This window comes from Spea bombifrons, chromosome 3 (assembly GCF_027358695.1).
Source record: "Spea bombifrons isolate aSpeBom1 chromosome 3, aSpeBom1.2.pri, whole genome shotgun sequence".
In the NCBI taxonomy this organism is placed as follows: domain Eukaryota; kingdom Metazoa; phylum Chordata; class Amphibia; order Anura; family Pelobatidae; genus Spea; species Spea bombifrons.
Window position 1 is genome coordinate 47,397,522 of NC_071089.1, and position 14,757 is coordinate 47,412,278.

Genomic DNA, 14,757 nt, shown 5'->3' on the forward strand with positions numbered 1-14,757 from the left:
ACACACACACCAGGACAGGCTCTGCCACACCGACACCCAAACACACACACACCAAGACAGGCGCTGCCACACCAACACCCAAACACACACACACCAGGACAGGCTCTGCCACACCGACACCCAAACACACACACCAGGACAGGCGCTGCCACACCGACATCCAAAAAAGGGTCATGTGATGTGACGTAAAGTCACATGACTCCGCTGTGTTCCTGCTTGTCCCGGGCGGAACAAGACACATTGCTCGCACACGCACAGGTAAGCTGCAGGGTCCCCGCGATCACGGTTGCAGGCTTCTGTCCCGCATTATAGACGGCCCTTGTGGACGTGCGGCAGCATTGGCCACTTTAGTGTGTGCCCGAACGGCCGCCGTTTTTAGATTTAGGGCGGGCTGGGCCAGGGGGTAAATGCCTTGTCGCTATCTCTAATTTTGAAAAATATTATTCATTTGTTTGGGTACAGTAAGATAGATAGAAGGAATTTACAGCTAACACTGAAGAAATATTAAAACAGCTATTGTTAAGAGTACAAAAAAAAATAAAAACAAATCTACCATCAAGTGGTTAAAGTAAAAGGACAGGGCTCTCAGAGCCTCAATCTTTTCAAATGCAGAACTTAAATATCAAGAAAGGCCAAGCCAGTTTAAAAAAAAAAAATCAAATTGATAGTCCTGCTTCTTTGGTGATCTAATCTACTAGTACCTGTACTAGTTTACGTCCATTCAGGAACAGGGAGTCTTTTTACTGTGCCAGCTTTTCGTTTGCAGACTAATCGTGATACCGCTGGAGGCTCATGAAAACAGGAGCAATACCTCAAAGAACTATGGGAGCTGGCATCCAATCCAACTACAGCTAATGGTCTGTAGGTGTAGTTGCATACAATACTCCACAACACTAGAGACCGCCATCGCACACTACTACCACAGATAAGGGAAGGAATTCAAGCCGCTGACACCCCACGTGATACTTGCTCGGCGCTCTATGTTCCCCTTCAGCTCCCTGGTTCCACCGTTACTGCTATTGGCAGTTAGAGTTGTAACGCTAATCCCACTGCCACGGAGCTGTAAGTACAAGAGAGCAGATGCATCTTACTTCCGGGTCTCCAACAAAGTAGCCATTTTCTGTGAGGCCTTTCGTGTAGCGTTCCGTGATTATTGGTCGCTGACAAAATGGCATGCTCAATAGAAAACTGTGCTTGCTATCGAGGACACACGAATTAGCACTTTCGTTAGCCAGCAGTAGTCTCTAGTGCGTGACACTCTGTGAGTCAGCCGCTGTTGTTATTGTGTCCGTTGCATTATCGGGCCGGGGCAACAAAAAGGTTGTTAGCGGCTGCTGGATAGACGTGCGAAACCACTGGAAACCGATCAGTTGGTGTCCGAGCTAAGAGCGAGGCTTTTGAGGTTGTTGGTGAATGGGGGCGTAACGGTAATAACATGCTATCGCCTCATATTTGCTGTTTGTCCTCGTTCCATTGTAAGCCTGGTTAACGGTTGCGGTATGATATTGAGTTTTGTCCTCTTGCAATCAAGTATATATCCCTCTCAAACGCTGAAGTGCAATGTGTACATTACCCCGATACCGTGCATCAAGGCATCCATGATCCATTTTATGTACTTTCTGAGGGTTGAGCCCTTTTTGGCATTTCTTTGTTTCTGGTTTACTGTGTGATGTCACGTAAAATATTAGTTATATTCTTACATCGTTGGTGAGTAGTACTCTCTTGGCCTAAAATATATCTCTGCCTAATCTCTTGTACTAGTTGAATAAATTTAGCCATGATAGGGAATCACAGTATGTGTATATCACGCTAAAATATGGCTTGGCCACGTCTTTAACAAAATGTGGACTATATGACCGATAGTATCTGCACACCTATCAAACCTTCATGAGTTTGTTGGACATCGCTTTCCAAAACCATGACTGATATGGAGTTGGCTTCCCTTTACGGCTATACCAGCCTCTGCTCTTCTGGAAAGGCTTTCCACAAGATTTTGGAGTGTGTCTCTTGGACTTTTTGCTGATTCAGCCAGAAGAGCATTTGTGAGGTTGGGCATCGATGTAGGAAGAGAAAAGGCATGGCTTGCAATCAGCGGTCCAAAGCATCCCAAATGCATTCGGTGGGGTTCATGTCAGGGCTATGTGCAGAGTTACTCAACATCAACCTCATCAAACTGTTTTGATGGACCTTGCTTTCTGCACAGTGGCTCAGTCATGCTCAAACAGGACAATTGCCTTGCTCATACTGGTTCCGCAAACTTGGGAGCAGACAGTCTTCTTAAATGTCTTTGTATGCAGTAGCATTAACCTTACCCTTCGCTGGAACTAAGGGGCCTCGTTGATTTTGGACACCTGTACACGATGGGTGTAGCTGAACCTAAACTCAATAATTAGGAGGGGTGTCCATATACTTTTTGTCATATAGTGCCGCTTTATACAATATATATATATATATATATATATTATATATAGGGAACTATAACCACATGCATCTAAAGTAAAGGGGGGGGTAAACTGGTCATTGGAACAATGATTGCACCTCCTATATTTTTATAAAATCTATCACAAGTGTATGTATTGGATACATTAGACACCTGGCAGCTGAGACTATTTCTGCAAAACTGCAATTGTTTGATCATCAACAACAAAAAAGTGGCTTCGGTCAAGCATCTCATGCTACTTTTGTTCCCCTTATTTGTTTCTAATAAATATAACAGGAGTGCTATGGCCAAGTCATAGACAAGGACTGCATTCAGACTAATCTGCATTGTCCTTGTCATGCTATTAAAAGGATAATACGGTTTTGAAGGCCAGTGAAAATGTCGGTGTGTTCGCCAATATTTTTCATATTCTTATGAAACCGACTCCTATTTCACACCATGAGACGTGCTGTATAAAAGCTTACTTTGTTGGGGTTTCCATTTTGGATTTGTGTTGCCTTGTCCAGGAATGTAAGATTTGGGTATAAAATGTGAGATTTCGATATGGGTTTTCAAAGCTATGCAATTATGCCATCAAACATGTAAATCCTAGATTTTGACATTTTTTTTTTTACTTTTACGTTATCAAGGTGATGTATCTACGATCTTGTTGTATATGGGAGAGGAGACATTGGTCAGAGGGGAGTCCCACATGGGGTTGAGTGAGCCAGACTGCTTCAGGTACCATTTTTCCCTCTTTTGAACATTATTAATTGTCCCTGACACTCCTTTTAAAAGAAAAATGCATATTAAATTACTATCTGGATATGCATTCTTCCGGAATGACTGACTGAGAGGTTGCAGTAACTGCAATTCTACTCAATTGGAGCACATGCACGTTGGTGTTTGAACAGACCCCTACCCGTGGCACTTGACAAAGGCAGCACTGGGGCTGACTATATCTCATTCAGTGATATACGTTCAGCATCTCATAACCACGTAACCACTACGTCCTCATCAGTGACTTACCTCGGTGGAGGTCCACAGACTCGGCGATCTGGCCTGTATCCTCACAGGCATCGTTGGGGCTTCGCCCTCCAGCGATGCAGTCATTGCGCAATGTCGCGATGACGTCATCTAACAACTTTATTAACCGACAATTGTCAGTTAATAAGGTATGGGGGCATGCTGCTTAGATGCATCTAAGCAGCTACAGACCCCCAACATATACAGTTGGAAAGGTAATTGCCTTGTAAAAGAAGAATAAAAAGTATTAAGTTAAAAAAAAAGTGAGCTGTGTCAAAATTCTCAAAATTGCCTTAGCATCAGAGTGGGAAATGGTTAAGCGAAAGGGTTAAACCATATTGTACAGTGGCCATGGAGCACCGTTGATATGAGCTTTGTCCCCATGGTTGTGCAGGCGGTGTAACAATTTCTTGTCCAGACCCTCAGAGTCTTCGGTGGGCTACCCGTTGACCTTGGGTCTCTCTCCTGATTTCTTAATTATGCCTCTTTATTTTATAATTGCGTCTCTGATTATATAAAGTGCCTTGAGGTCTGTATTGCTTTTTTTCAACCACCCGCGGACTTAAATATAAATTCTGTTTTGAAACTGCCTGAGATTAGAGGTATTTTGAGTGATATTTATGTTTCGTTACGATGCCAGAGGTTGCAGGTTTTTTTCAGTCAGACGGGATAACTGTTCGAGATTCAAAGAATGAGCTTCAGCAGATAACTGAACATACTGTATGTGACTGAACATTTGGAAGAATGCAGTAATATTGTAACAATTTCTATGTCCTTGGTTTTTGTTATTTGTACGTAGGGTATCTTATTCTTTTAAATGTATTCTTTTGTTTTCAGACAATTTTCTAATCTTCAGACTGGAGGGGGAAGCATTGAGCTAGCCACCTCAATGGATGCAGACAGTGATGTGGCACTGGATATTATAATCACTAATGTTGTTTGTGTGTTCCGGACGAGATGCCATTTAAACTTGCGCAAAATTGCTTTGGAGGGGGTAAATGTGATTTACAAGCGTGAAGTAGGGGTAAGTGTTGTTATAAATACTGACATGAGTATGTTTGTATTATCAGGTGGTACTGTTCAAAAATAATTCTTTAATCATTTTTTTTTTACTTTCATATTCTTTTCTCTTTCTGTTTAATTACAGCCTGTATAGTCATAAAAAAAAATGGCTGCTATAGGGGAAAAGCTTCTCAAAGCATGCATTGTGCAAATAAAAATATTTTAGGGAAGACTAAAGTGTCCCCATTGCTTATTATACTGGTGCTCTCAAATGTATTACATAGTACATAAGGTTGAAAAAAGACCTAAGTCCATCAAGTTCAACCCTTCTACCTAACCTTCCTACTCTTGATCCAAAAGAAGGGAAAAAAAACTCCCTAATTAAGCTACTTCGAATTCTGGGGGGGGAAATGGAACTCCTTGGAATGTGGTATTCTCTCACATCCAGGTTTTCTTTGGTGAAGAAGCCCTGATATAACACCATGAGTTTGTTTCCTGTAATATATTGAGTATTGATATTTAAGTACTACCATACAAATTGTCACGTTTATGCTGGCTTACGATACGACTAAGGGACCATGTGATTTTGTTGTCCACGATTGGTAGTGATCAGTCACAAAGTATTGTTAAGGTTTAGAGTCCTAGTAAGTACTACATTAAACATGATGTTTTATGCTTTCACATGTACTCTGAAACACTTTTTTAAACTAAAGTTCAACACTTGTGTGAACCTTGATAGAACTTTGTGTTTATTTCCTTTAAATATTTAGCATAACAAACTTTTAAGAAGAAATGACAATTAAGCACTTCCTGGAAAAATATAAATCACTGGGAATTTTGCATTTAGAAATGTATTCCCCGGGAGGTTTTAGGTAAAATTCAGCCAAGTAGATCAAACTGCATCTTTAATATAACTGGAGCCTAGATCAGTCTGGTGTGTACTTTCACTTTTTAAAGTTGTAGCACATTGATTAGACTCGTCTTTGTACATTTATTTACTTATTTCTTTTTGTAGAAAGTGTTGATGAAACTTAGGAAGCCCAGAATAACTGCTACAATTTGGTCTTCAGGAAAAATAATTTGCACAGGAGCTACCAGGTAAAGTATAGTACAAACATTATAAAATAGGTCAGTCTGCTATAACCTAACTGGAAGAGGGTTGAATACAAACATCCGGCGATGCCAGACACTTTTTGTGTTTTCACAAAGGTTTGTCACTGTTCAGGAAATCCTTGTTTGTTTACCCCAATCCTTTTCTGGCTTGTTTATAATGGCTTGTTGTAGCGGCAGTATTATTTGTATTAATATATGGATGTTAATATTAGTAGTGATGAATCACACCGTTAAATGTTTGGTTTTTGGTAGTCAAACGCAGACTGTTTATTTTTATTAGCCTATTTTATACTCTCTTTTGTAACAAATATTTTAAAGATTTGAAAGACCATAAATATTTGAAAGACCATTTCATCAGGTACTCCAAAAACGTTTAAAAGAAGGAATATCCTTTTTAAGTGATTTCACACGGTAGCACAGACAGACCTCCACATGATGATAAACGTTATGAACAAGGGGTAGGCAACCCTGGGCCTGTATGTATCTTGTCCTGCATTAAGTTATTTGTACTCCCCCCCCCCCCCGCCCAACATAGGTTTTAACTCTACAGTAAGTTCTGCGAGACTTTTGTTTATGTATATATCAATTAAGAAAATACATTTGCTTATTGCTCAACCTTTCTTGCTTTAAATGCTATGATTTTGAGATAAAACATAACTGCACTTCTGAGATTACTGGAAAAAATGATGATACGGTGACAACATTATTGCCTCGAATTTAGAGGCAGTAATTTATTTTTAACTTATGTAATCTTTTTGTATGCTCTTTTTTTTTTTCTTCATATAGTGAAGAAGACGCCAAGTTTGGTGCTAGACGCTTGGCTCGTTGCCTACAGAAGCTGGGCTTTCAGGTACTGTTTATTTTGCTACCTACCTCTGGAATGGAATACAACTGTGTAACTACTGTCCTTCCATAAAGAATACAAATGAACAAGCCTGTAAATGTTTCATGTTGTTGGATTGGTGTCAACTCCCTTGCTGTGAGTGCACCACATCATTATGCACCAGAAATGGGAACTTTTGATGGAAATGCATAACGTCCATGCTATTTCAAGTGCAATGTTTGTCTAAAAATGTGTTGGTTCTTCGTTGTTATGTGCAAGGAAAGAAACTCCTGCTGCGTCTGTAAAATTAAGTTGCTGAAGTGTTTTAAGAAGTGCTACTCAAGACAAAACTACTGGCTTTGAAACCTTTTCATAAATGTATACAATTCTTAAAGGCTTAAGCTCTCTGTCATTTCCGCAGGTAAAATTCACAGATTTTAAAATTGTAAATGTGCTAGCTGTTTGTACAATGCCATTTGAAATACGGTTGCCAGAATTTACAAAGAAGAATCGTCCTCATGCAAGGTAAGAATTTCTTTATTCAATAAGCAGTCATCTTTTCACATTGCTTATTAGCTTGAAGGACCAATGTATAATTTATGTGATGGGTGAGTGGTTCACCACTGCAAATGCATGGAGGAATTCCACAGAATCTCCCATATACATTTGCTTCTTTCTAGCCCCGGCTACTTGGCTTGCGGGAGATGTGTTTCACCGACCACATCTCCTGCTGCCTGTGCTCATCTGGTATAATCTGTTCCAGCACATGCTTTTGGCAAAGTTTCGAGGTAGGGCATCGATCAGCCATAACATTATGACCACCTGCTTAATACTGTGTAGAATCCCCCTTTTGCTGCCGAAACAGCCTTGACACGTTGGAGCATGGACTCCACTAGACTTCTAAAGGTGTGCTGATCCAGACATTGGCAGCAGATCCTGTAAGTCAGTGCTCCTCAACTCTCTCATCAAGGCACACCTAACAGCCCACGATTTTCCTATTACTCGGGTGTGTCTAAGGTATTGCAAATTAAAAAAAAAAAAACCTTAAACAGCTTAGACACACCTGAGTAATACCTAAACCCTGGACTGTTAGGTGTGCCTTGAGGAGAGATTTGAGGAGCACTGCTGTAAGTTGGCGAGGTGGGGCGCAGCCTGCCATCCACGTGATGTAAAAGGAAAAAAAAATCATGATTCACCAAACCAGGCCACCTTCTGTCAGCCTGGGAACCTTGATTGGTCTGACAGAACCAGAATTAACTTTTTTCAGCAATTTGAGCTGTAGCTTGTCTGTTGTGTTTGACCACATGGGCCAGCCTTCGCCCCCCCCCCCCACGGTGCATCAATGTGCCTTGGCCGCCCATGACCCTGACGCCAGTTCACTGCTTTTCCTTCCTTGGACCACTTTTGCAGACCGGGAACACCCCACAAGAGCTGCCGCAACAAGTTTGTTAGTGTTATTCACTGTCGGAGGTCATAATGTTACAGCTGATCAGTGAGATCTAGATATAGGTGTGAAGAATAAAACTCAGAGTAACTTAAAAATATACATTAAATCATATAAGTAATGGGTCCTCTATTCGTAACATTTTAATATCTAAATATTTCTGTTGTGCAGTTATGAGCCGGAACTTCATCCTGCAGTCTGCTACAGATTAAAGAGTCCGCGGGCAACACTGCAGATTTTTTCAACCGGAAGTATTACAATAACAGGTAGTTTTCACCATTGGGTTAGTATACAAGTGGTATTTCTTAAGTGTTAATTTGTCCTGTCGACACAAATAGTGTAGAAAGCATGTTCTACTCATTGTTCATCTTTTCAGAATTATGTCTTATGCTTAATTTGCTTTTAAAATGCTTTAATGTGATTCTTCAAATACCACAAGATATCCCTGTATGTTTTATGCTTGCTCTGGTTCAAAATCAAATAACAGGTTACTGTTATTTTAATATTTAATAAAATACAGAAAGTAAATGTTTCTCCCTCATCTGCCATGGGCTGCCTAGTTCTCCAATTTGACCAAATCTCCTTCTATATTCTCTTACCCTAACTTTGTGTCATCTGCATGCACCCATGTGTGGATTTCAATACTCACTACAAGATCATTAATAAATATGCATAACATAATGGTGGGCCTAGGATAGAACCCTGAGGTACTCCACTTATGTCTAGTTTAGGGCTGCAACAACTAATCGATAAAATTATTTTGATTATTGATTAGTTGAATCGATTTTTTTTTTTTTTTGACTATAAGATGAGGGTTTTTTTCAGAAAAATATTGAAAAATACCCCTTGTTTTATACTAAGATCCATATCCTCAGTAGCGCTGCAGGGGACCTGGATCCTCCTCTCTGGCAGCTGGTGGGCTTCTGTGCGATGCTCGTAGACAGCCCTCCAACACTGGTGGGGCTTCTATGACTGAGCGCCGGCATGACATGACCTTCCAGTGCTCCATCATTGAAGCACCGGCGGAAGCGGAGGTTGTGTGTGTGCATCACATTCTTCAGCGCTGCGGAGGATGCTTATTTCTGGCAGCCGGTGAACGTCTGCGTGATGCACGCAGACAACCTCCGCTACTGCCCGCTGGGGCTTCTATGATGGAGCACCGGCGTTGCATGACCTTTCGGTGCTCAAGTCATAGAAGCTCTAGCGATAGTGCCGGCCAGCCGCAGTATGGGGGGGGGGGGGCAGAGTGGCATATAGAGATGGATAAGGCATATCAGGGAGGCACAGTGGCATATAGGAAGGCATATCAGGGGGCATAGTGGCATATAGGGGGGTATAAGGCATATAGGGAGGTATGTGGCAAATAAGGGGGCACAGTGGCATAAGGCATATCTGAGGGGCGCAGTGGCATATAGGAAGGTATAAGGCATATGATATGAGGGGGGCACAGTGGCAAATACAGGGATAAAAGACATATCGGGGGCACAATGGCATATTAGTGAGGCACAGTGGCATATAGGAGGTATAAGGCATATCTGGGGGCAAAGTGGCACACCTGGGGCAGATGTGCATAACTGGGGGGGCAGGTTGGCAAACAAGAGATGCATTTTTCTCAATCCTAGTTTTTATTAATAATGAAAAAATAGTTTACGTTTGAATTAATATTTACTACTAAAACTTTTAGGTATTAAAACCTAGTTTGAGAAATATTGTGTTTTGGTTCTTGTACCTTTTAAACTATAGCTTCTATTATGTCAGTAAAATTAAAAGGCAATTAGAAAACTGCCATTGTAATAGAGATAAAAGGGGTTAATGACACATTAATGTAGATTTTAAGGGTTTTTTTGTTTTGTTTTTTTATTCTGATGTTAAATTCTGTAATGAACCTCTACCAGAACACAAGGGAAGCATTTTATGTGTGGCTTTTTTTAACAAACTAATCTGGTATTTAAAGAGGCTATGTAGATTGAGTGGAAGTATCAAGATTAAAAAGCCCTTATTTCAAAATGTATTTAAATCTGTCCCCTTTAGATAGAGGTGAATTACATGTTTTGGAATGCCCTCTGAAGTGGATACAGCAGGGTGTCACATAGGGAAGCGCACCACTATTTCTATAGAAGATTCCTCTGTTTAAGGAGGTTAGGGATACGAAAGCTTACTGTGCTTAGAAGAACTTATTGTATTAGGGTCCCAATGTAAACCTTTACGGGCGGCTGCTACAGCTTCAAGGGCTCAACGTATCTCGATTGCCTGCTTGGAAGACGTTCGTTCTTCTCGGGCACCTAGACATCAGATGTTCAAATTTTAGAGACTATTAGACTGGCTGAGGATTCTCCCTCTTATGCTTCGTTGGAAGCTACTCTTCCAGCTGCCAGATCCATGGGGCTTTTTGAGGTTAGCAGTCCAGAGAGGTTGTTCTATTCCAGCTTTGGACTCTGCCATTTCATCTTTCCTAGGCTCGAAGAGTTTTCACCAAGGTCATCATTGTCTTGGCAGAATTGGTTTGTCCCCAGTGCGTTTACATTGTTCCATACCTAGACGATTGGCTGGTGAAAGCATCTTGCACAAACTTCCTCAGTCTACATTTGTCAAAAATGATGTCAACATTTTAAGCTCATGACTGAATTGTGAATCTAGATAAATCATCTTTAACTCTGACAAGAAGACTTTTATTTCTGGAAATGATAGGTTCCAAGATAAGAGGTTAAAGGCCTCATTTGATGTTTAAGAAGTTCCATAGAAGAGCCATGAAGTTTCTAGGTGTCTTACTTGCTGCTATTCCAACAGTTCCTTGGGCAAAAGCTCACGAGACCTTTACAAATGATCTTGGAACAGAAGTCAATGTTTCTCAGATAATTTCATAAGCATTCCCAGTCTCCTACAAGGAAAAGGGGTGTTCCAGATGAAGAATTGGCGTCTGATTACTACAGATGCATCGAGCACATGATGGGGAGCCCACATGACCAGAGCCGGCCTTAGGCGTTGTGGCGCCCTGTGCGGACTACTCCTCTGGCGCCCCCCCTCACTACCCCCCCTCTCTGCCCCTTCAAACTACCCGCCCTCTCTGCCCCTTTAAACTACCCCCCCCTCAAACTACCCCCCCCTCTGCCCCTTCAAACTACCCCCCCACTTACCTTGTTGCCGGAGTCCTGCGGTAAGAGCGGGAGGCATCAGTCTTCTCGCTCTGCCGGCATTTCATGTTGAGCGCCGGTATAGTCCGGCGCTCAACATGAGATGCTGGCACTGCGACGGAGTCACTGAGAGTAAGGGGCGCCGAGCGGTTGCCGAGAACTTCATGAGCAACCGCTCGGCGCCCCTGACCGGGACTTAGATTAAAGCATCGTTTTTTTTTTTTAAACTTTATTTAACATCAATGATGTTAAATAAAGTTTAAAAAAAAAACGATGCTTTAATCTAAGTCCCGGTCAGGCGCCCCTGCAACCATGGCGCCCTGTGCGGTCGCACAGGTCGCACACCCCTAAGGCCGGCCCTGCACATGACGGGTTATATCATAAGCAGGGAATGGAACCGAGGCAATCGCATGCATTCTTCAGTTTTTTTACAACTACAGTCAGTCTGGCTGGCCCTTCTGAGAATTAAGCCTTTTATCCCAGTTCTTCCGGTTCTAGTGAGATCAGACAACATTACAGTAGCAGCCTATTTGAAGAAGCAGGGATCTTCATAACTGAGAATGCTTTTCTGTGCAAAAATGTTTTAGCAGATGAAGAGTTCCCACAAACAGACTGGGAACTTAGCAACAAGACTTTTTACAGAGACTTTTTCTGATTCGGCGCTCCTTTCAGAAAATCAGAAAAAAACTACACAAAGGTCATTGTGATCAATCCTGTTTGGCAAAGTAGAGTCTGGTTCACCAATCTTCTTCTCTTCACAAAAAAAAAAATTCTGGATTCTTCCCCAGTCGTTGAACATTCTAGAACATAAAGAAGCTTACTCGGTGATCTCTAGATGTATCTACTGAACAGGATGCCCAGACACACAAGGGGATTTGCAGGGGCCTGGCTAATATTCTCCGTAATGCTTCTGTCATCTATGGTGAGAGGGTGCGCTAACCAGCTGCCATCAATGTGCACATTTCTACTATCTATTTCATTTCCTTTCAAGATTTGGCTCAAAAACCTTTAGTTGAACATGTAATCAAAACTATTAGTAACCCTTTACCTCATTGGGACCTTACTCTGGTGTAAGTTATGTAGTTCTCCTTTTTGAACCTCTAGATGCTTGCTCTCTCAATTTTTATAGCCGTCACCTCACATAGTAGGAGAATTTCAGGCATTCTTACACGAAGCACCATACCTTTTTTACATTTTATCAAGATAAAGTGGTCTTCAGAACTTTACAAGATGCTAGAACAAGGTGGCATCTTCTGTTAATTAAAATTGTTTTTCACACCTTCTGTCCAAAGCCTGCTTCCCTTGGAAGTTACATTTCTTTCCTTAGACGTGAGTCTTTTGATTTATTTGGAAAATTCTGCCAGCTTCTATAGATCAAATAATCTTTTTATCCTTTTTCATAAACCTTTCAATGGTCTAGAGGCTTCCATTTCCAGATGGATTAAGGAAAGGATCAAGCATTTTTATGTACTCTATGGTCTTCTCCATTTTTAATTTCTGGCCATTCAACAGGAGCCATGGCTACATTCTGGGCTGAAAAGGGATTGGCTTCCCCAGAACGAATCTGCAAGGCCATAACATGGTCAACTCTCCTTATATTCACTATAAACATTACAGGCTCAACATCCTGGCCCCTGAGGGATGCTTCTTTTGTATGATATGTCTTGCAACCAGTAGTTCCGCATTCTGACCCACCCTGGGTTTTCTGGCATGCTACATGCCTAAGGCATGCTTCTGCTTAGAGGATGTGGGGGGGGGGTGTTCCTGACATATAGTGGCAGTACAGAGGGGTGTCGCTCTTCCTTAGGGATAAGGAAAAAATAATTTACGGTTTTCCTTTCCCTGACTCCAATTGGCAGCACTTGACTCCCTTAATTATTGTAGGTTTTTATCACTTGTAGGAGTGGGAAAATGAGTAGTGTGTATTTACATTGAGTTCATGTTCTGCCCAAAATGATTTTTGGATAAAAACCCTAAGGTATGCTGCCACTTGAAATCAGGGGAATGAAACTTCTGACTTTATCACTAATACCAGTATGCATTATGTATTAAAACTAGGCCTTAACTTAGGTTTAACATGGATGTTACCCCAATTTATTATGTCCTACGGAAAAAGTGATCATCACTTTACACTGCTGAGTAGATGTCTTTCAAGAATATAAAAATGGTTTTGTTTGTGCCATGCTGTAAACCAATCAGATGTTTACCATTTTTCATATAATTGGTGGTAACATATTACAATGTCATCTGTTTAATAAAGGGTTGATCTCTTCTGCAGCCTATATTGTAAAGGAATTCATTTGAATTTGTTTTTTTGATCTTTGCAATATATATATTTTTTTCAGGTCCAGATGTAAAATCCGTTGCCACCGCAGTGGAGCAAATTTATCCGTTTGTGTTTGAAAGCAGAAAAGAAATTTTGTAAACACTTAAGAAATGTAGTTTTCAAGACCAGGCACCTTTGTAGATTTAAAAAATAGACATTCTGCAACTTGAACAAAAATAACCAGGACCAACTAAGGACATCGCTTTTTAACTGTTGACTCTCTTCAAAAACTCTTGATTTTATTTTAAACATTTCTGTGTTGTGAAGAAAGGACTGTTTACATGACTTGGACCTGCTGCTTTTTAACAAATGAGCTATTTATTTGTGAAGTTATTCCTTTGTACTCATACAGAGAGCTGTAATGACATGCACTAATGCAAATCCTCTGTTTGAGCTTGTGGTTTATTTATAAATCGTCTTTTTAAGCTTTTTTATTTTAATTTTTTTTTATTCAAATTTATGGGCACCAAAGAAACTAAGTTTTCTTCTCACTCGTTGAATTTTTTTTTTTGGTACTCTTCTGTTGTCATAGTACACACTTATTTTCCTTTCTTGCTTATGTAAATATTTTTTTAATAAAATTATTATTGGCTAATTGTATTCTGTTATTAAACACTCTGTTCTATTCCAGCCACAATTTAAACTATAGAGGATAAAATTTATATTCCCAGGCACTGCGTGCAAAATGTTAACATCCAGACCACACAAAAAGATGATTCTGTTTTACGATGTTGCTTGTTAATAAATCATACTTAAAATAATTGGAAATTAAAGCACACACCTTTTTAAGGTCCATATTTCACATCTACCTATGTAAAACAAGTGGTACATGATTATGAAGGGAATAATAAAGTTATTTAAAGGAGGACTTTAATGGTGATATAATCTTTCTGTGGTGCAGTGTGGGGGATCATTATAGATCAGTGGTTCTCAACTCGGGTCGTGACCCAAAAGTGGTTCGCGACCCTGTCTTCAGTGGGTCGCGGAGGGTCAGGGCTGGAATGGAGGCATACTGGGAAAATTTCACTTTCCTGGGGCTGCCTTACACATTCTAGCGGCAATCCACGAGCCGCAGGCTGTCAGGACCGCGGCTGCAACAATCAGGGCCATCAGGCAGCCTCCGGCATGTACTTTAGTATTACTCCCCGACCGCAAAGCAAGTTGCTTGATTGCTTTGCGGTTGCTGTCTGCTCCTAGTTTTTCTCTGATTGCTCCTCCCCTCTTCCTGCTGCAGCCCTCTTTTCTGAGGTAAGTATATATTTTTTTTAGTGTACTTAGTATGTGTATATGTGTATCTATATATATATTATATATATATTCTGCTTTGCTGTCCCTATTCCCTCTGCCCCCCACTAGGACACAGCCCCTATCCACCATCCAAAACACTCAGGGGTGGTGAAGATAATTCTTGAAAAGGCACCAAATGCGGTTAGGGACCATTGTTTTTTGCACAGAGAGCCATTAGCAGCCAAG

The 14,757-nt window shown here is 40.9% G+C and overlaps 1 protein-coding gene across 4 annotated transcripts; it reads left to right on the plus strand.

Annotated features, from left to right (window-relative positions):
- Window positions 1-1,206: 1,206 nt before the first annotated feature.
- Window positions 1,207-14,148, plus strand: TBPL1 (TATA-box binding protein like 1). 4 transcript variants are annotated; one of them, XM_053459404.1, is made up of 8 exons: window positions 1,207-1,427; window positions 3,070-3,160; window positions 4,283-4,469; window positions 5,463-5,545; window positions 6,347-6,410; window positions 6,805-6,908; window positions 7,999-8,110; window positions 13,304-14,148. In XM_053459404.1, the coding sequence occupies exons 2-8, from the start codon at window positions 3,096-3,098 to the stop codon at window positions 13,313-13,315; spliced, it is 627 nt and encodes a 208-aa protein (XP_053315379.1). In that variant the 5' UTR covers window positions 1,207-1,427; window positions 3,070-3,095; the 3' UTR covers window positions 13,316-14,148. The 4 variants fall into 4 exon arrangements, with proteins under 4 accessions (XP_053315379.1, XP_053315381.1, XP_053315377.1 ...); XM_053459402.1 differs by having other exon boundaries at window positions 1,236-1,427; window positions 7,999-8,093; XM_053459403.1 differs by having other exon boundaries at window positions 1,236-1,402; window positions 7,999-8,093.
- The last annotated feature ends 609 nt before the right edge of the window (window positions 14,149-14,757 follow it).